At 41.3% G+C, this 21388-nt stretch overlaps 3 protein-coding genes across 6 annotated transcripts; 2 read left to right on the top strand and 1 right to left on the bottom strand.

The window, feature by feature from the left end:
• Window positions 1-599: 599 nt before the first annotated feature.
• Window positions 600-14961, bottom strand: ndufaf3 (NADH:ubiquinone oxidoreductase complex assembly factor). Of its 3 annotated transcripts, none has more exons than XM_056437123.1 (5): window positions 14755-14961; window positions 1721-1910; window positions 1535-1601; window positions 1133-1233; window positions 600-991 (listed from the first exon to the last, which is right to left on the bottom strand). In XM_056437123.1, the coding sequence occupies exons 1-5, from the start codon at window positions 14940-14942 to the stop codon at window positions 884-886; spliced, it is 654 nt and encodes a 217-aa protein (XP_056293098.1). In that variant the 5' UTR covers window positions 14943-14961; the 3' UTR covers window positions 600-883. The 3 variants fall into 3 exon arrangements, with proteins under 3 accessions (XP_056293098.1, XP_056293099.1, XP_056293101.1); XM_056437124.1 differs by lacking the exon at window positions 14755-14961 and adding an exon at window positions 3609-3730; XM_056437126.1 differs by lacking the exon at window positions 1133-1233 and having other exon boundaries at window positions 906-991.
• On the top strand, window positions 4448-13961 carry LOC130208125 (NCK-interacting protein with SH3 domain-like). 2 transcript variants are annotated; one of them, XM_056437083.1, is made up of 13 exons: window positions 4448-4783; window positions 5501-5613; window positions 5694-5904; window positions 6497-6572; window positions 6758-7305; window positions 8112-8285; window positions 9342-9428; window positions 9835-9973; window positions 10054-10134; window positions 10408-10536; window positions 11256-11345; window positions 11438-11610; window positions 11882-13961. In XM_056437083.1, the coding sequence occupies exons 1-13, from the start codon at window positions 4613-4615 to the stop codon at window positions 12104-12106; spliced, it is 2217 nt and encodes a 738-aa protein (XP_056293058.1). In that variant the 5' UTR covers window positions 4448-4612; the 3' UTR covers window positions 12107-13961. The 2 variants fall into 2 exon arrangements, with proteins under 2 accessions (XP_056293058.1, XP_056293060.1); XM_056437085.1 differs by having other exon boundaries at window positions 6761-7305.
• Window positions 14785-20906, top strand: slc25a20 (solute carrier family 25 member 20). The gene is made up of 10 exons (XM_056437117.1): window positions 14785-14868; window positions 14966-15072; window positions 15945-16037; window positions 16145-16272; window positions 16363-16453; window positions 16571-16688; window positions 18454-18526; window positions 18608-18717; window positions 19227-19351; window positions 20261-20906. Exons 2-10 carry the CDS (start codon window positions 14971-14973, stop codon window positions 20321-20323), a joined length of 903 nt encoding a protein of 300 aa, XP_056293092.1. The 5' UTR covers window positions 14785-14868; window positions 14966-14970; the 3' UTR covers window positions 20324-20906.
• The last annotated feature ends 482 nt before the right edge of the window (window positions 20907-21388 follow it).

Here is a 21388-nt window from a genome sequence, read left to right on the forward strand (position 1 = left end):
TGGTTTAATTAACATTCTTCTTATATTTATCTCAAAAATACAATCCATTTGTAAGAGAGATACCAGCAGACTCTGACTGAAATAACAATGATTACTTTATTAACCTGTCAATATGTTTAAATTTTAGGAAACAGCACATATGTAACTGGAGCAAGTTTTATTGAAATTATTGTATTCCTTTCAAATATTTATTTATTTATTGTTAAATATTTCTGACTGACGCTGGGCATGTGGCACAGAGACAGATGATTAAGAGATGAATCCCTGTGAAGTGTAGCAGATTTATGGATTCTCTTATCTATGGGAGCTTATGTGTGAGGAGGACAAAGCCCCTGAAAGTTGTCAGGCAGCTCGTAAGTGGCAGCGAAGCTGAAGGCCGAGGGGGAACAGACGCAGTAAAGAGGCTTATCCAAATGGACGACTGACACCACCTCGGGTAGAGGCCTGGACCATATTCACACAAAGAATTATTTATTGTTTTGAACATATAAATCCCTTTTATCTACTGCAATAACAATAGCAACTCTTTCTTGTGTCGTTTAAAATAATAAATATTCCGTATTCCTGGAAAACACATTGAATTCATGACACTTGAGCCATTTGTTGCATGTAAAGTTTTTTTATATATATGACATACACATAACACAGTATTTCTACACAAGAACACTGTTTCCAGTGTCTCTGAGCCTTCTCACTGCTCAGATCACCAGGTGACGACAGATTCTTTCAACATCTTTGTCTCCCAAAAAATGTATGTTGACCAAATATAGTGATTATTCAGCTTTGTGAAGATGAACAACCATCTCACAGGCCTGGGATTATTCAGAAACCTTTAACCTCCATCTGCAGGAATCAGTCCTAGTTTCCGTGGACATGGCACCACTTATTCCAGTCTCATCTCTAGTGCCGTGCTGATGGCCGGAGGAATCAGACCAGCAGCCGCAATCCTTCCCTCACTGCACAGGATGTTGAATGTTGCACATGCATTTGGCTGCAGAACAGCAGAGATGAAAAGGGAAGACAGAGCGGTAGATTAGGACATTAGTTTTAAAATGTTGTTGGAAGTCTTTCATGTCTTTCATGCTGTCAGGAAGAATACAAGCACTTTATTGAGACACTGAGCAAACTTTACCGTGTCTAGCACCTCCACAGCGATGCCTTTACGTTTGAGCAGAGCCAGGACTGAGGGGTCAATTCTTTCAATACGTGCACCCGTGCCCAGCACAATAATCTCTTTAGAATAGAAAAAAAATAAGTCAAATGACATCAGGACTTTATTTTGTTCAATTCCACTATATAGAAACCAAAGTGACTGACAAAATCCAGGCAGAATATAAATGACCGCGGGGAAAGATATAATTTCTTCAGATGCTTCCATACACATCACTGAATGATTTCATAAACATGAAAATGATGTGGATCGTGTACTACAGTTCCCAAACACAATTTAACATGAATGGGGGCATTGAAGCAATGCTTTAAACAGCATTCTTCACAATCATCATCATCATCATCTTTTGGAAGTATCTATTACCTATTCTTGGTTCAAGCATGTGGAAAAGTGAGACACTTTCTTCTGTGATGTCTTTATAACTGCCAACCTGCAGAGAGAAAGAGAGATTTAAAACACTAAATATAGATAGTCGTCTAGATATAAAACAAAGCTGTACACAACACACCAAACTATTGAAATGTGAAGCTACTTTGATATTGCTCTCACTTTCCACTGGAGGATAGCAGGAGGCAGCACAACACAGGGCCCAAACACCTTGTTGTCGTTGATGTTGAATCCTGAGGAACTGTAGCTGTTGATAAATGGCCAGCTGCCCTTCTGCATGATGGACACCGAGGTACGCTGGTACATTTCATCATCGCTGGGAGTCAACCTATGTGCACGACACAGAAATGGGCTGCAAAGAAAGACAGGTAAACTAATTAGAATCAATGCCATGTTAAGTACAAAAACAGGTCATTTCTTCTATTTATTGTGAGTATTAATAGTGCAAAGAATGCTTGAGGCATGAACCAGTTTCCGTAATTATGTATTTATTGCACCGGTTTTATCTCTCTACATTCTCCATTACTTAATATTTCACAAAACAAGAGGCTGCACTGCAGAACTTTTGCCATGTGGCCCAATTTCAAAGCCCCAAAAAATCCAATGCCAACCTGCTGACAGAGATGACAGTCAAAAGCTTTAGGCCTGTCCCTGCAAGAAGAGGCAGCCAAGAAAGAAACATGTATGCTCAAATAAAGAGCTGCAGCTAATTTGAGCCTTTTCCTACACTTGTGCTTGCTGACTGTTGGAGAGATCGGAGTTCAGCAACCTATTGTTTTTGAGATGTGATGCACTACAGTTTCTCAAGAGGGGACCCGGAGTGAATGTGACTCATAAGATACGGTCTGCGGTGCAAATGAGCTTGATGCTTGTTCCTGATGGGAATCTTGGAGTTGTAATATAGAGGGGAAAAGCAGAAATGTAACAACAGTTCCACATAGAAAGATGTCAGAATCAGCACACTACAACCACAACATTTCTTATCTCAAACCGATATGTATGTAATCTGCAACAGATGACCAACCTGAAAAGCCATTGACTCAATGCCAAGGCAACCACATATTCATCTTCTCAAACAATGCAGCGATCAATAACAGATGGGAACAACTGGAATGCAAAACTATATGATAACTAAAATACAGTAATTTCTAATTTGTTGTTTATCTCTCACTTCCTCTGAGGCAGTTTATCATCACTGTTTTGCAATGTAAATGTTGGCATCTGTGATCAATGATTACTTATTTTATTAAAGACACATATACTGTATGCTTATTTACAATTGTGAAGACGTTTTTAGTCGAATATAATAATAAAAAACTTTGCTTTGATAGATGGACGGAATACTTTTATCTCACCTTTGGGGGTAATTCTCCTGTCACAGAAGGAACCACACTGAGGCAACATGGATGCATCTAAGGCTCTAACTGTATTGGTGAACACACAGGATGTCAAGAGAAGAATGTGGGCTCCCATGACATAATATGATCTACATGTAAAAGGACATGTTTTTGATTGGGGAAATAATGATACACAAGAGATGTCTCTTGAGCAGTGGGTTTTATATTAATTATCTGATTTATTTGATAATAATAATTGAAACTATAGCTTTTCAGTCTTTCTGTTTTGTATATTATCTAGAATAATATTGTATTGTATTGCAATAATTGACTGAATAAAAATGCACAACAACAAAGGTTAGCTGGTCTGTCTTTCAATCAGAGGATCGGCGGTTCGGTCCCCCTGGTCGAAGTGTCCTTGAGCAAGACACTTAACTCTGAATTGCTCCCCGTCGCTGTGTCTACGGTGTGTGCTTGTAAGTCAGCTAAATGAAATGTTATGTTAAAGCAGTATTGCCTTTAAGCATGTCAAACTCCAACACCATAGTGCAGGTATTTCATGACAACAACAAAATCACTTTTTAATGTCTTCGTCTTCACACAGGTGAGGAAAGCCACAAGGGGCAGTTTCTTAAGCGGGTTTAAATAACCTCTCGAGGGTTTACATCTTTAGTTTAATTGTTCACAAGACTTTAATTGATAAACTACCATACCTTGAGAAAGCGGGTCCTGCTCTGGACGACAAGATAACCCCCTGTGAAGATCTCTGCAGGAGGAATCTCGTACACATCGCAACGGCCATGTTGACAGAGTTCAACAACCGGCGACACAGGCGGGGGACACAGTTCTGTGTAACACCAGCCGCTTGCTTCCGGTGTCGTGTTATCGCTAAATCGAACATTGTTTATTTCAGATTCAACATACTTTATAAACTGGTTATTTAATATTGAATAATATGTATTCACCATGGATATGTGCACTTTTCCGTATTAAAGAAAAAATAATCACTCACAATTGACATCCAGTCGGTGTTTAAAGCCAAGACAACTCTTTTGAATAAAACAGCTAGTAATGTTAGCAAATATAAATCATGTTCATACTTTTTACAGATAAATGTAATGGGAACTGAATGAGCTTCCATTTACTCAATTAAATGCATTATATAATTCATAATAGTAATCATAGTGAGCTGTGTACAGTTGATCAGTTCAGTACTGAGTACTTTTAAATGAGTGGAGTTGGTACTGTTTTCAATGGCTGAGGTATAAATAGTAAATACAACTGATAAAAAATAGATTTAAATCATAATAACTCTAAAGTCATAGCACCTTGTATCGCTAAATATCTGGGAGCAATAAACCCGTTGAATATACGAATCAAATGTGCCTTTACAATCATGGTTTTCAGAATTGAATGATGATGTTTTTGATGCAATATTATGGCGCTTCGCGGGGATCTGCGTTTGATTAAAATGTCTGGGGGCGTGTCCACGGGGAAACAGCGCCGCCTGCGGTGTTCACTGGCAACAGTCACAGGTCAGACGATCCGAAGAGCTACATTGTAAATAGACAGCGACGATTCACCGGGGACATGCCTTCTTAGACCCTTTAAATCCCCTCCGACGGAACAGGTATTTACCCCTCCGAGACTGCGTGTCTTCAGAACCGGGTCTCCAGTTGTTTCGGGTCATTTCGGCGCGTGGAAGTCTTACTAAAGTATGTACCGGTCTCTATACGCCTTCCGATCCGCGGAGCCCAACTCGCTGCACTTCGCGGTCGGAGAAAGCTTCCTAATCCTGGAGAGGAGTAACAAACACTGGTGGCTGGGGTCCCGCTGCAGCTCCGGGGAAACCGGCTACATCCCATCATCATACATCGAAAAAATACAGGTAAACACCGATCCCTGACCCGGGTGTTATTCCCTTTTTTCCTGAATGAATAACAAGCGGTGACCATGTCGCATCCCGGGTGAAGTGAAAGCTGGTGAGTGCGTAGTGACGTTAAGGGTTGCATTGATGGGATCCAGAGACACAGCCCGTGTAGTAACTGTACTCTATGTACTGCAGTGCGGACCACGTTGAAGCTCACTGCTGATGATTGTCAGAAACCATAAATTATTGCAAAGGTTGCATTGAGTGGGGACATTGCCTTCTGCACTGCAGCTGCTCACTGCGACAGAGAGGAGATGTAGGGAAGTACGTGAGATATGACAGGATAGGAAGATTTAGAATAGGAAACTATCCTTGTTATCGTTGAGAAAGTAGCTTCCACATAGCTTTTCTTTTAGACACACCCACATGTGCTCTGGGAGACTCTTATTCCAGGGGCCCATACAGTGAACTAGTCAAAGCATGTATGTCGTGAGACCACACGCTGGCGGGTAGGAATGCTTCCTCCGGTTGTTAATGACACTGTCTGAGAGGTTTATGAGCCTGAATGTGAGGCCTCACTATGTAAAAAGCATTTTTTTTTGTTCGATAAGTGCCCTAGTTTGTTTCTGCCTAGAGTCGCACATGTCCCCGAGCCACAAACCTGTTCCATTCGGTTACAAAATTAATTTGTTCATATTTAATTTCCCCCCTATTTTCTCTTTCTTCCTCTTCTAGGCTCCAGAGCAGGACGAGGTGTTGCAGTCTATTGACAGAGCAATTGAAGGAGTCCACAACGTAGCCTTAAAAAATGGGGGCAAATACAACCTGGAACAGAGAGATGTTCTCCAGTGAGTCGCAAAGCACATAACAAGATATCATATATTGATTTTAGGCATATTGTAGAAATTATTATTCTCTTCTGTTACAGAAAATTGATCCATCACAGAAAGGAGACCCTTGAACGACGAAGTTCCTCGTCCGCCGGTCACAAACAAGGTCTCCCATCCTCCAGCAGCGAAATATCTCTCAGTCAAACTCCTCCTCCACCGAACGGCCTTAACCGAGAATACGGACGACAGGGCAGCGTGCCGCTGTCGGGAAGCGTGGACAACATACAGGCCGAACAGGGCCTCTACCAGGTAACACGCTCACACAGTACGCCTTTGAATACGGTATTTGAAGCCACCAATTAGGTTCGCATTTTCAGGCTTCAAATATTTAGAGAGCTTATATACATTTTTCATGCTTATGAGCAGACAAGTTGTCACCCTGCATATTGTCATCGGTCTTGTATATCTCCGTTTTGCTGTCTTCCTGTAAAGCACTTCAAACCAGACTGAGTAAGTGAACATGCATTGAGGCTGCCTATTAATTAAACACCACTAATCTACATTAATATCCTGACACATCTTTGCAGCCAGGGACTAGTACTTCATCCGTTCATCGGAAAAGGTTTCATCCTTGTACAGGTTAAACATCAAAACCCAGTACAATTAAAATATCTCTTCAGCCTTGAATGATACAACAATAAAACCAGGAGGTTTGGAGATGTCACAGAAAATATCACGAGAGAGATTAAACCACCCTGAGATCCCAGTAATGTTTCTCTGACAGCAGAGAAAATTAAACAAGCTCAAGTTGTGCATAATAGAACAATGCCCACACACACACACACACACACACAATATGCCCTCAAATCTGCCTTTATACAATTAATTTCATATCCTGTAGGTGCCTCCTCAACCTCGGCGTGCGGCTCCCATCACCCCTCCTCCCCCTGAGAAACAGCGTAACGGCCGGCATCCAGGTGAGAACTCAGAGCGCTGCGCTGTGGACACATTGTTCACAACATCCGTCATAGATCACTGCTCTGTGTTTTTGCTGCTCTGTGTTTTTGCTGCTCTGTGCTTCACAAACACACTCTATTCTTAGTCGGGTCATTCCGGTGACCTCTCCTCCCTGTAACTGGAGCTCTCTCTCTCTCTCCCTCAGCAGAGCCAGGGGTCCCCTCCAGAGTGTCCTCTCTTCCTCCGTCCCCTGCTCCCTCCCTCACGACCAGCACCACCTCTTTAGAGTCTGGCTCCTCCCACTCACTGGTCTCCTCTGAAGTCAGCTTGCCAAGTGTTTCCAGCACCCCCCCTCCTCCCGTGCCGTCCCGTGTGAAACCCACTGCGCCTCCTCCAGACGTGCTTGCCTCCGACTCCCCTTCTCAGCCAGCTCCAGCGAAGAAGAGCCCCGCTCCACAGCCTCCCCATGGCACCGCTCCTCCCTCACAGCCCACTGTGGAGGAGCAGCCGGAGAGTGATTGGCCTGTTGCCCCCCCTTCCATCGCTGAAAGCCCTGCTTGCAGCCCCACGACTTCTGAGCCAGTTCCCATGACTATCGGGGCCGAGCTGATCGAGCTGGTGCGGAGGAACACGGGCTTGAGTTACGAGCTGTCGCGGGTCGCTGTCGGCGTGGTGGTCGGACACCTGCAGACGGCCTTACCTCAAGCCTCATCCGATTTGGAGCAAGTTCTCCTCTCCCTCGTGAAGAGCAAGGTCAGATTTGTTTTCATTACATCATGTGGATTCAGAAACGTGCATCCCCGCCGGCCCAAAGGAGAACACCGGTGTCGTTTAGAGTTACAGCTACTTCTCCTTTTAGCTGACATTTCTCTGAGTCGTTTAGAGACTCAGCAGGACAGTGATCACAGTGTCACTCTCTCATTTCATTGAAAGGGACGGCTGATTCTTTCCTGGAAAACCTTTCTCTGGCTTACTGTCGGTGTACGGAGGTCAAGCGTGGGTCGTGTGACACTTAACCTCAAACAGCAAATGCTGAAAGCTGTTGGCTGCATCCTGTGTTTACATGGTGACACGCGCTCATCCGATGATGAAGCCTGAATACTCTGCGCTGTATTAGAGGTCTCCTCAGTGTGCTTTTTGAAGCAGTTTTGAAAACAACCTAATTGAAGGTTGTAGCTCTGGTAACTTTCCAGCCCGTACATGTTGTCTTTTCATAGGGAGATCAGAGATTAGCCGCTCTGATCCCCCTATAGAGACTACAGAGATTAGCCTCTTCTGAAAGGCTGATGTCTCAGACTATGCTGCTGCTGCTGCAGACGCAGAGCAGAGAAGCATCCAATGATTGACACACTCTTTTAAAAAGACTGTTCTTTTCCTTCAAAGTATAGTTTGAAAGATAAATATGAAAGGGGTCATTCAAAGTGACAAACCCACAGGAGATTATCAGCAGACTGAAGTTAAGCAGCTGCTCTTTATGCCGGAGTAGTGCACGCTCCTCTGTACTGGTTTTTCAAGTTGTGGCAGAGGAAGGTGTGTTGAGATGTGTTCTGTCTCTTTAGGTGCATTCGAGTGTTCCGCTGCCGCAGGGCCAGGTGTGCCACGATGAACAGAGGCTGGAGGTGATCTTTAGCGACCTCGCCCGCCACCGGGATGATTCTCAGCAGCGCAGCTGGGCGCTTCATGAAGACCACGCGCTCATCGCCTGCTATCTCGAGGAGCTGCTGAAGATACTGGTATGATGCAGGGGCCGCGTTCCTGCTTATTCCTAGAGATCATTTGATCAAATGAGGATCTATCCACTGTTATGAAACACTCCTAACATTGCTCTAACACACATATGCAACTATTGGTGCTCTCCAGAGTTGAATCACAAACTTTAAACATTTGCAGGCAAAACAAACAAACGAGCACATCGACTTTAACAACTGAACAAACATGTCAACCAATTGATTATCAAATTAACGTCACAACCAAACTGAGAGTGGTCTATTCAAAACACTGTTGAACGTTAATATGATCTAAGGCTCAGTCCTTTTAGATGACAATAGAGTTCATTCTCAGCTAACGGAAAAATAGGAGAATGTTTTCATATTTTTCACGACTAAATAAGTTTTTTCTGACATTTCCCTTTCTCTCATTTGTTTTTTTTTTAATGACTGGAACATTGGTCATCTCTTTTCTAAGGAACCCTGGAATGAACTCTTGAAACAATTCAAGTCGGTTTTCTAAAGTTTAAGAAGATGTAACTGAAGTCCTAACTGTTTCAGACATGAACAGATATGTATGTCGGTCAGTCATAAGTAAGTCAGGATTTATTGATAAATTACCTTTCAAATCAATTGATACACAGTCTCAAACATAGTCTACACATATTAATTTACTACTTCAACACATATTATTGGACAAGAATTTTCGAGTGGAGCATCGCTGGTTTATCCTCATAATGATATAAAAAGTTTTCTCTCGTGATGAATCTCTGATGTGAGCACAGGACCCGTCCAGCTCTAAATACCAGACATGTTTGATGGGATCAGACCGGCTCAGACGACTTTACAAATCCAACATTGTGTGAGAGACTGAATCTGTAACCGCTCCAAGCTGCCAAATATTCTTTGTTGGCAGTTTGTCCCAAACCTCAGGGCTGAGACGCCCAGATGCGTTGTCAAGGGGCTTCGTCATCCTCCTCTGGTGTGTCCAGGGACCACGACTGTCGCGTAGATTACAAAGTTAAATAGTTATGATGTTGCTATGTCATCACTTTTATAACTAATACCGGTTTTATTTTGTAGACTGATGCAGATCCTGAGGTGTGTAAGAAGATGTGTAAGACCAACCACTTCGAGAATGTGTTGTCTCTGGTTTCATATTATCAGATGGTAAGACATTACAACACATTATAATAATAATAATAAAGGCTTTCATTTTGAACACCATGAACTTAAAATTAATCTGTTTTCAAGAAAAACATGACGTTGGGAGGCTGTTAAGATAATGTTGTCTAGTTTCCTCATATGGTGAAAAGGTGCTTCGGTATTATCAGCATCTTTTATATGGTCAGTTTATTCAAGACTATATATAAGTGTGATACTTCTCACTCAAAATTGGCACACTATCTTTTTTCTTTGGTCCTTGTAGCCTAGCAACTGTAGCTGTGTTGATTGCATAATGTACCAAGAGGGAGCTAGATGTGAGCCTTGGTTGATCTGAAGCATGTTGGTGATGTTCAGTGTATATCGGTTAATGTCGGCTTCTTGTCATTGTTATTACCATGTGACCGTGTAGGAGCTTCGCGTGTCTTTGCGGCTGCTGCTGCTCAAAGTGTTCGGGGCGATGTGCAGCCTGGATGCTTCTTTCATCTCCACCCTACTCAACTCCATCATCCCGATGGAGCTGGCCAGGGACTTACAGACTGACACACAAGGTGAAAACATTGACTTGTTCATCTGCACTTCTCACAAAGCTAAATATGACTCTTTTTTGGTCTTTAATTTCTTTCCTTAGAGCACCAGAAGATGTGCTACACAGCTTTGGTGCTCACTATGATCTTCTCAATGAGCGAACAGGTGCCATATCATCACTACGGTATGATATATATTTATATATATAATGGTGTAAATAATGGTATCGAAAGGGCGGCTGTGATCACTGGTGTTGGCTCTTCCAAAACAGTTTTGACCTTTTTGGATAGGTTATAAACAATGTTCCTGATCTAAAAGTGTGACAATCAAAGCGTCTTTGAAAAAGAAAAGCGCCATATAAGTTTGAATTATTATTATTTATCATGCATTAAAAAGGTGTATAAAGGGACACAGTGTTCTTTATCCAGGACATAACCCTGGCCCTCCCTGCTTTCAGAACACTTGAATGCTGACTTTGTTGAGTTTCTGCTGGGTGTGGTGGAGGACGGGCTTCCCTCTGATCCCACAGAGCAGCTGCCAGACATCTTCCTGAACCTCCTGCTGGCCTTCAACCTGCATCACACAGGTGAGAACAGCCGCTATGGACCCTTTTCACAGCAGACGTTTTGACTTGTCTAAGCAGAAAACACACATTGTAATGAAATTAAGGATGGTTAGACGAGGGTCACTTAGAACATTTCCATGAATTGTTCAAATCTTGTAAGATGTCGTTTTTGACGAGACACTTGAATACATCCAGTTTTTTGAAGGAGATGTTTTCATAGCAATATAAAAAAGATATATGAGAAGGAATTATGACATGTTTAACTTCCCTTCACTTGCTTAAAGCAACTTATAAATACAAATTTAAAAAGCTAATTTCAAGATGTTTTTATTTATAAAAGTACAATTTTACAATGCAATAATTTAATGTCCTTATTATTACATTGTGATCGTTTACACTGACTTCAGAGCGGTTGAAGTGATTTTTAGGATGGGGGTGAAAAGTAATAGTCTGGAGCCTTGAAGACCAAAACAATAAAAAAAATAAAAAATCTGTATTGGCCGATTTGGATCATCGCTCAGCAAAAAAAATGTTCGTTAGGGCATCTGCAAAACTCATATTTGATCCCATTTTTTCTGGTGTTGGACCCAAACTCAAACTGCAGGAGCGCCATCATTAATTGTGACTTGTATCACCTGTGCTTTTGTTGCTGTTATGTCGAAATACCGAGAAGAACTCCTGCACAACACTGTTTTTCACTGCCTTACTATTGACCGGTATGCCTCTTGTCTGTCACGCAGCCCCTGACAGCAATGTGATCATGCAGGAGCTGAAGAAGAGAAATGTCAAGATCCTGTCTGAGAAAGTGCTGCTGCTTCTTAACAGAGGCGGTAAAATACCACCGCTTTTTATATTTTTCATTTAGCATCCGTGCCTTCTGTCTCCTGATGTCGTCGCTCACTAGTTGCCCTCTGCTCTCCAGACGACCCTGTGTGTATGTTCAAACACACGCCGCCTGCACCGCACTCAGTGCTCAAGTTTCTGCAGGATGTTTTCGCCAGCCAAGAGACGGCTGACATCTTCTACCGCACTGACATGATGGTGATGATTGACATTGCTGTTCGGCAGATATCTGACCTTTCACCTGGAGACAAGGTGAGACCTGGAGACACCGCACAGCTACTGATTGTTCTCAGGCTTTAAAGGAACAGTTTCACATTCTGGGAAACACTCTATTTTTCTTTTCTTGTATTATTATTAATGCATTTAATGGACAGATATGAGATAGGAACAGATGTAGTCATCCAACTCTCGGCAAGAAAGCATTGTTTCTAAAATGTGAAACTATTTTTTTATCCATACCGGCTTAACCAAAAGCTTGTTCCTAAGTTTGATTATAATCTCCTCTCTTTCCCTCCCTGTGTAGCTGAGGATGGAGTATCTCTCCCTCATGCACTCCATAATACGCTCGACAGACTACCTCGAGCACCAGCACCGCCTGTCTGACCTGCAGGGGGCGCTGCAGAGGATTCTCAGGGAGGAGGAGGATGCAGGAGAGGATGAAGGAAGCGCTACAGCGAAACAAATGGATAAGCTAATTGTAGAGCAGATCTACAAGGAGTTCCCACAGATCAGTGAGAAGCAGCACTAACCATATCAGTACCACACTAACACGCCGTAGTCTGCTCCTTTCTGCTGAAGGGAGGTACAATAACTGTCGAGGGGCAAAGAGCTGACAATGGATGGGACGCTCTGTATTCTGTGCCAGTCAGTGCTGAGAGCACCAATCAGTTTTGCCAATGTTTGCATGGTCTTGAAGTCCAGGGCTGTAGCATGCATGTGATGTTGACATCAGAAAGATGCTCATGCTGTTCACAGTTTCTCATGTTGTTCACAGCTTTTACTCTGACGTTCTTCAAGATGGAAAAATGTGGCAAATGCACAAAAACTTGTCCGGTTTAGTCACGCTTGGAGATTAAAAAAAGCCAAAATACAGGCCAAACCACTGGAGCTGTTCACAGTGAATTCCTCGCAATAATTACTTTAAAGTCATACAATAACTGTATGCACTTATAGTATTTAAAACCCCAACTAAATATTATTCAAACCCAAATCTATTTCACCAAATTGATTTTAAAATACAATCAAAGATTTTGAATAAAAAATTATAAAAGTGCCATTATTTGAACTGTTGTGAGAATATGTTATGTGCTTCCCTTGTAGTGGGACCAAACTACTGTGTGTTACTACTAGCATTATTTTCTTAATAGGGTATAATACTCTTAAAGCTGACTTCCTCTTTCATTCACCCTTCATTCATTAGAATTAGAATTTAGGTCAAGTAGAACTAGTTGAACAAGTTTATTACTCTCATGAGATGAAAGCACACTGACTCATGTGTTATCAATACGAAGCTCTGAGCTGAGTAACTTGCTGCTACATATTGAGTCTCTCCTGTGGCTCCGTCTGCAGTTTTTTCAGTCTGGTACTTTTGTCTCTTTACTGCTTATCAAACACTTTGATGGTCACTGTGTATTTACATATGCAAAACTCCTCTAACATATGAAGTTATTGACCGTTTACAGATTAAAGTGTGTAAGTCGCATTCACATTCAAACTAATTGTGCTGCAATAAGGCTTTACATAGCAACTTGCAATATAGCTTAACTCTTGTGTTGCCTTAGGGTCATTTTGACCCGAATCAATATTACACCCTCCCCCCGCCTTAGGATTAATTTGACCCCATTCAATGTTTAATGTCGGTGTTCTTTCGGTAGTCAACAAACAAACATGAAGTGCCTCACACTTAAACTTGGAAAACAATATTAATTCTAATAATTTTCTGGAGGTTTTAATTGCTGGCGTCAAATTGAACCCAAAGGGTAAAATATGTTAGTAAATATAAAGGTAACAGGAGGGTGAAACATTGAATCGGGTCAAAATGACCCAAAGGCGGGGGGAGGGTGTAATATTGATTTGGGTCAAAATGACCCTAAGGCAACACAAGGGTTAAATATACCAATAGTCTTGGCTGATGTGAGCTGTAGCTTTCTGGAGATAATAATAATGGCACTTATTATAACCCAAGATGATACATTAGTTAGTGTTGTTGATTTCCAGTTATTATCTGATGCACCAACTGAAAATCAAGACAGTGGAGTTGATATACAGGGCATTTGTTATCTGCTCGTGGTTTTAATACTTTAAGCAACATGTACCTTTCCTTGTTTCCCCCCCAATGATGTAGTGATTGATGTTCTTCCATCTTACACTTTAACTTATCTGTTTTGGTCCCTGGCATGGCTATCCTGTCTGGAGATGGTCATTGCAATCAGGAAATGATATCAGTTTTTAGTTAATGTCCAGGTGTTCGTTCATTAATTATTTGTGTGTCTGTTTACAGTGTGTGTGAGAGGTGAGGGTCCCTTCTTTCCATGATTAACATTGTCTGCAAAAGTTCTACGACAGTGTTATAATAAAACTAATAAAGCTATATTTTAACAGTGGGAGTGGTTGGATTGTTTGTTGGTGATTTTTTTAGCGTACTTTTTGTAAGTTTTCTCCATAAAACATGAATTTAGAGTTTTGTGGACATGTGGTTGGTCACACTGTAACAATCATGACACAACAAAAAAAACAGGAGTGAGATATAACCAGCTTAGTTAGTGTTTTATGTGGAGCTATTGGCAGCAGACAGATGCATAAATTAAGTTCAGCACATCACATCTGCACATGTTTTTATTGTTGTTATAGAAGCAGATACACTGCTGATGTACCTGCATTTGACTTATTCTCAGTTGCCCTTCAACAACCTTTCTTAACACATGTTTGTGTGATTGTTTTCTTGTAAGCCCACACACTTAAAACATTTTGTAAATAATATTGTAATAGCCTATTGAAAATTGTATATCACAAAGAATACATTAAACTAAGAACTGACTGCAGCTCAAATTATTTAATTAATTTCTTGTTTCTTTTAGTATATTGTGTTATCTACTTAAAACATTAAGTTCAATTTAAACTGGGTTACAATTTTTATTTTACATAATCTAATAATATAACATAATCCGTTTTCTCTTCTGTTCTTTATTTAAATATACACCAATGGATGCTTAAAGGAATAATAATACAAATATATAGTAATACTTTAGATATGGAATATTATTTTATATACAAAGAGAATTTGAATGAATTTGAATAACATTTATTTTAAATGTTATATTAGCACACGCTTGGATGGATCCAATAATACCGCACATTCGTTGACAGTTTCCACTCGGAAGTTAAACATGAACGTACCAGAGTGCAGCGGTGTCGCAGTCGGACCGGTCCGGGGGAATAAGTGGGTGAAAGGTCCTACAGTGCGGAGTGACAGCACAGACCGGGACACCTCTCAGAGACACCGCCGACCAGGTAAGACGTTGTTTCTCTCTTCTTCTTCTTTTATGTCTCCGTGCGTTTGAGTTCATTTCCGGTGTCGCGTTCATTCATTCAGTCTGTTGTGTTTCAGCAAACATGTCCAAACAGCAGCCGATCAGTCCGATGAAGAACTTCTTCGCAGGAGGGTTTGGAGGCGTCTGCCTCGTCATTACTGGACATCCACTCGACACCATCAAGGTGATTATTGCCCCGCGTGTCTCAGCGTGCACCGAGCACACCGGGGACGCTGCGGACACGAGAGCCACCGGCAGCCAGCTTATGTCAGTCAGCGGTGAGGATGTCAAACACTCATGTCAATATTAATGCTGCTGCAAGAAGCTCAAATGACCTTTGACCCACACTCACCTGACCGTTACATGACTGCTGGTGGTGTGGCGGCCTGCGCAGACTGACCTCTAACCTGCATGCACCAACTCTGCTCTCCAGTATCATCGTATTAGATCTACAGTGATTAGCTTTATACTCGTTTATATAGCTACACTGATCCATCGGACAATTGGACAATTTCAATAAGCTTAAGCCAACTATCTCCGTGTTTTTGTTGGAAGAACCCGCAGTTGAGAAATGCCTAAAATATGTTTTAGTTCATTTCTAGTAAGTTTTGTTCGTTGCAGTCGTATGCCCTGTTCACACCATTGGCACTATTCCTTTAAACCGGCATTTGTTTTGACCACTGCAGAGTTGTAAACACAGCACAACATATTATCATTTTGAACTATCGTTATTTTAAAAAAGAAAGAAAGGCCAACAGTTAGCTATTTACACATCCAGCAGACACATGGCAACATTAGCATTCATTTATAGTTGTGTGTTCTAGCTACCAGGCACATAAAGTAAATTGTCTCTCTAAATATTGGACTTATTCCCACTCCGGCTTGTCGTTGGTGTTCAAAGTCATCCCAACGGTGTTGGGTGGGGTTGAGGTCGGGGCTCTTTTTTTATGGACCTGGCTTTCAGGGCTCACAAATTGAGGTCCAGCTGCTGCCGCTGTGGTGTTTGATTCTCTGCATGTGAAGTCCATACAAAGTGCGTTCTCTTTCCTCGCTCAGGTGCGATTACAGACTCAGCCCAGACCGAAACCTGGAGAAATCCTTGTGTATGCTGGAACCATTGATTGTCTGAAGAAGACCATAGCCAAAGAGGTGAGGGTCCTGCTGCCTTAGAATCTGCTGCATTATAGATCAAATCCGGTCTAAAATGCCTTCCCTCCCACATGCTGATGTTTCCTTGTCATCTTCTTACCTCACAGGGGATGACAGGGCTCTATAAAGGCATGACGGCCCCTCTCATCGGCGTTGCACCCATGTTTGCTGTTTGTTTCTTTGGATTTGGAATTGGCAAGAAAATGCAACAGAAAACCCCCGACGAGATCCTCACGTGAGTGATGTCGCTGCCGTAGTTGGTCGTACTGTTCATTCAGCTATAACGCTCTCAGGGAGATATTATGTAAGTATGTTGTGCCCTCAGGTATCCACAGCTGTTTGCTGCAGGGATGTTGTCTGGTGTGTTCACCACGGGCATCATGGCTCCTGGAGAGCGCATCAAATGCCTCCTACAGGTCAGAGGTCATGTGTTTGTACAGAAATTAGGCTGTAACCACTATGTTCTCAGCACTGAATTAAAGTAGATTCCCCATGACAAAAGGAAATGACTGAGTGTGTTTCTGTGTTTCTAGATCCAGGCATCAACAGGAGGGGTGAAGTATTCAGGCCCCATGGACTGCGTCAAACAGCTGTACAGAGAGTTTGGGATTAGAGGAATCTACAAAGGCACCGCGCTGACTCTCATGAGAGGTGCTGTTTCATAGTAAACCTGAGACCAAGATCACTTCAAAGCATCCTGTGTTCAGGTTTCCTGTAAACAAGCAACGTTACTGTTTAATACTTTGAATCCTACATTGTTCTTTTGTCACTGCTGGTGCATTTTTGCATTTCTTGGCACGTTTCCACCACCTGCAGATCAGAAGAATATCTGCACAAATGTGACCGCGTGTGCACGAAAACAGGGAATCCTTCTTAGAAATATGTCAGTCGTGCCCGAGAGGTCAAATACTCCACATGGTGCCTTTTTTAAAGGGAACTTTGCTGATTTTTAGACTTCAAAGTCTGTTAACGGGTGCTGAATAGTACTAATGCATATGTCATGAATAAAAAAAGTAGAATAAAGCCTTTTTGGGCTACGGAGGGAGCGTTGTGAAGTCTGATGAGACTTTATTCAGCGTCTGTTGGTTCTGAAGACTTCACATTTGAAAATGAAATAAATCTCGGGGTTTGGAGTTAGAAAGAATGAATTCACGAGACCTCTGTGTCCCGCTCCTCATTCTGCATGAGGCTAGAGGATCGAGGCTACGTTAGCCGTGACCTTCAGTACACGCCTCCACATTCTCTGACAAAATGTTGGTATTGCATTGTGGGCAATGTAGGAGGCAGGTTTTTACCAAGAAGAAGAATGTATGGAATCAAAAAGGAAGATATTTTTGTATTTAACTGTCTATCATGAGTATGGCATTGCTATAGAAGTGCAATGCTAACTTAGTGGACTCTACAGTTTAATTGATGTGCCACATGCCGTCATCATCATCATCGTCATCATCCAGCACTAACTGGTTACACCTGACCTTGAAGTATTCAATAATGTTCTGACAAGCTGCTGCAGTTGATTTTGTCTTTTTAGAGGTCAGCATCGTTGCTCAGGTGCTTCGGCGATGTAACTGCTGACCGGCCGACAGCTGCTTGACTCTCAGAACCAGCTGAATGACCATGTGATGCTCATAATAGTCTTTTTATAACGGTGTCTGTAACCTTGAGTATGTTTCTTCACAGTTGAAGTGTTATCATCATTTCTCTACATTCCTGTAATGTTTGTGTGTGTCAGGTGACGGGTCTGCTTGTTCTTGTATTAACAACAACACATTATTTAAATGTAGGTCTTTAGATAAACCCTTTAGATTGATGTCAAACTACTCCGATCCAACCTATTTTGTCAGAATATGTGAAGTTTGTTGGCATAGAGATATTCACATGTATCCATGTAGTCCCTGATCAGTTAGATGTCGCTTTATTACCTTCGCATTGAAAATGCGGAAGGTAATGTTTTGATCGCCGCGTATCTATTTGTATGCGTGTTATTCGCCTAACTCAAAAAATATTAAACCGAATCGCATGAAATTTGGTGGGATGATTGGTTATTATCCGGGAACCATTTGATTAGATTTTGGGATAAATCGGGTCAAAGGTCAAGGTCATGAAAAGGTCAAAATCTTCTTGAATCGCATGAAATTTGGTGGGATGTTTGGTTATTATCCGGGGACCATTTGATTAGATTTTGGGATAAATCGGGTCAAAGGTCAAGGTCATGGAAAGGTCAAAATCTTCTTTTTACCAGAGCACGGTCAATTTGTATCCAATTGGCATGCAACTAATGCCAACATGTTCATAATGCAATGCCCAATCTTGTGATATGCGAAGTTATGCGCTCTACCGAGTGCCCGTTCTAGTTTCATATGTTCTGGAGGTTGTGTTGCAGCTGAAGTCCCTTTGTTGTTGTTTTGTAACTCAGATGTTCCAGCCAGTGGGATGTACTTCACGTCCTATGAGTGGTTGAAGAACGCCCTCACACCAGCAGGAAAAAGGCAAATATTTTTTCTTTCCCAACCGTTATTACAGCCGAGTAGTACTCCTGAGTAGTTGAACATGTTGTCATCTCCCTGCAGCCACAATGAGCTCAGCATTCCCAGTGTGCTGTTTGCTGGAGGGATGGCTGGGGTCTTTAACTGGGCCGTCGCTCTTCCAGCCGATGTACTCAAGTCTCGTTTCCAAACTGGTTTGTTTTTCGATTCTCTAAATTTATTTTAGGCTGAAAAAACCTCAGTGTACAAGTATCGGTAACACTTTATAATAACTGCACGCTATGACGCATTAGTTGCGTATGAGTAAACCCGTAATTCATCATTTATACAGCATTGTTCCACACTTTATACATGATGGATTTACCAGTTTGTAAATGAAGTATTATATAATGCTTCATAGCGTGCAGTTATTATACAGTTTTACTGTTTAATTTAGCTTGTGTCTTTAATATTTATGTCAGAGGCAGCAGTGGCCGAGAGAAGTCTCTCCTATGGCTCAGTAACACTTTATAATAACTACACGCTATGAAGCATTATATAATACACTTCATAGCGTGCAGTTATTATAAAGTCTTACCCAAGTATCTTACATAGTCTGAAAAAAATATATGTGTATCTAGAATGTATTAATTTCTCTTCATTGCTTTTACGAGCATGTTTTGTGTTAAATGTGTGACTGAGGTTTCTGACGTGTCTCCCTCAGCTCCTGAAGGAAAGTATCCTAATGGATTTCGGGACGTTCTGCGGGAGCTGGTCAGAGAGGAGGGCATTGGCTCGCTGTATAAAGGCTTCAATGCCGTCATGCTTCGCGCTTTCCCTGCAAACGCAGTGAGTGTCCTTTTTAGAGACGCTGCGCTCCAAATCACAGACTTTGTCTTTTTACTTTTAGTACTTTCTCCAGCTGCGCTTCCAAAGTCAAGACTGTGGCATGCAGCATGCGTTCCATTGGGACATTGTACTCCTGGCTTGCCACCTTGCACTTTGACCCTCTTGCTCATATATCTGCTGTGCAAAGGACTCTGGGGCTAAAGAAGGAGCGGTCGTACATAAGTCTTGCAATACAAATACATAATACTTATGATTAGCAGCCACAGGATATGATAGATACTGTAAAACGACATACATCAGATCACTAAGCTATAGATCGGATTGAGGCATTTTAAGATTAAACAAAAAACAATATTCAATAACTTGATTCACCAACATACTTTACTATATTATAGTTAGTATATTTTACCACCTCAAATGACCAAAAGCCATTTGTCCTTTTTCAAGGTTTAAATGTGCAGCTTGTCTGTCGTGTGATGGTAAATTGAATATCTTTTGCTTTTGGACTTTTGTTTCGGACAAACAAGTAATTATAAGAGAGCCAACGCATTACGGCCAGTTTTACTCTTATCTGACATTTTACTGACCAAAGGAAATATCTGCAAGGTAATCAATAATGAAAATGTGTTGGCTAGTGCAGCTCTAGTGGACAGTAGAGAAGTGACCGGACTATAATGCAGCAAACATCCCTGACCTCACAATGGGGAACCTCCAGTTACATTGCAAGATATCTCATCAAAAAATATTTCACATTTTTATTTCATAATTTAGCTCGGTTGTGAATGAAATAATAACATTGTTGAACGTTTTGTAAAAAAAATTAAATATGATGTTAAAATCCATCATTCTTTTCAGCAATTTTATACACAAACTGACAAGTTTTGCCTTTGTTTTCTTTCTTTTTTTCAGGCTTGTTTCTTAGGATTTGAATTTGCAATGAAGTTCCTGAACTGGATGGCACCGGACCTGTGAGGACGTTTCAGCATCACCTCGAATGAGAATCCCAGGAACAGAACTGTTTAATACAATGCAATTATTAGCCACACACACACACTGTAAATCACAAAGAGATTTTAACAGTTTTCCAAGAATGTGCTTGATTATCTTGGAAGCTCGTAGTGCTGTAGAGTGTGGATCATTCAGACCTGCGGAGGAAGCAGAGCAGCGATGTTGTGATGACTTGGTACCGCTACACAAACAAACACACAGTCGAATGTTCTCTTTTTGTTTTACTTGTTTTCTTTATATTGTGTTTTTATATAAGAAAAGAAGGGAAGTAAACATGCCGTGCCTTACCTTTTGTTATCTGCGAGCAGGTATACATATCAGGGAAAAGGTGATTTAAGTTTTACTGCTTTTAGTTATTCTCTCGGCAATACACATCTTTCCAACTGTCTGCTTCCTGTGAGGCCGCCTCCCTCCATCAGTGGCCACCAATACCCACACTGTCTGTTTGTGTTCATGGTAAATTATGAGAGTTATAATAACAAGTTTTATTGAACTTGACATAAATGTAAAGAAATTAAAAAAACAGAATCAATATTTAGAAAGGCTATTCTTGTGCACTTTTCTTTCCGAATTGCGTATTTTTTGGGATTTGAAAAAAACGAAGCCTGGACCATCCATACTTATTCAAACAGCTGTAATAAAGAATGATAACAGACAGAGACAATAATCATATAAAAGACAATAAGTTAAAGGATTTGAAAGATAAAATAAGTGCACATAAGCAGGTAGACCCAGTTAATCTTTCAGTCACAAAGATATCATTTATAATGTCAATATAAATTAAGGATATTTCTATAACTGTCTTTTCGACATGCAGCATTAAATGCTCCAAATCTATTTGGAACCACTTGAACTTGATCATGTTATGTTTTTGTCTCCATGTTTTTCAAATTGAAAATGTAACTTTAAAAAAATGCAATTTTGTGGATGTTTCAAGCCCTAAAAGCTTCTTATTGTGTCAAAATCACACAAAGGACACGGAGAAAATATTGATGCAAAGTGTTGACCTACAAGGTCACAGGCAGGCAA

Source organism: Pseudoliparis swirei, chromosome 18, assembly GCF_029220125.1.
Source record: "Pseudoliparis swirei isolate HS2019 ecotype Mariana Trench chromosome 18, NWPU_hadal_v1, whole genome shotgun sequence".
Lineage (NCBI taxonomy): Eukaryota > Metazoa > Chordata > Actinopteri > Perciformes > Liparidae > Pseudoliparis > Pseudoliparis swirei.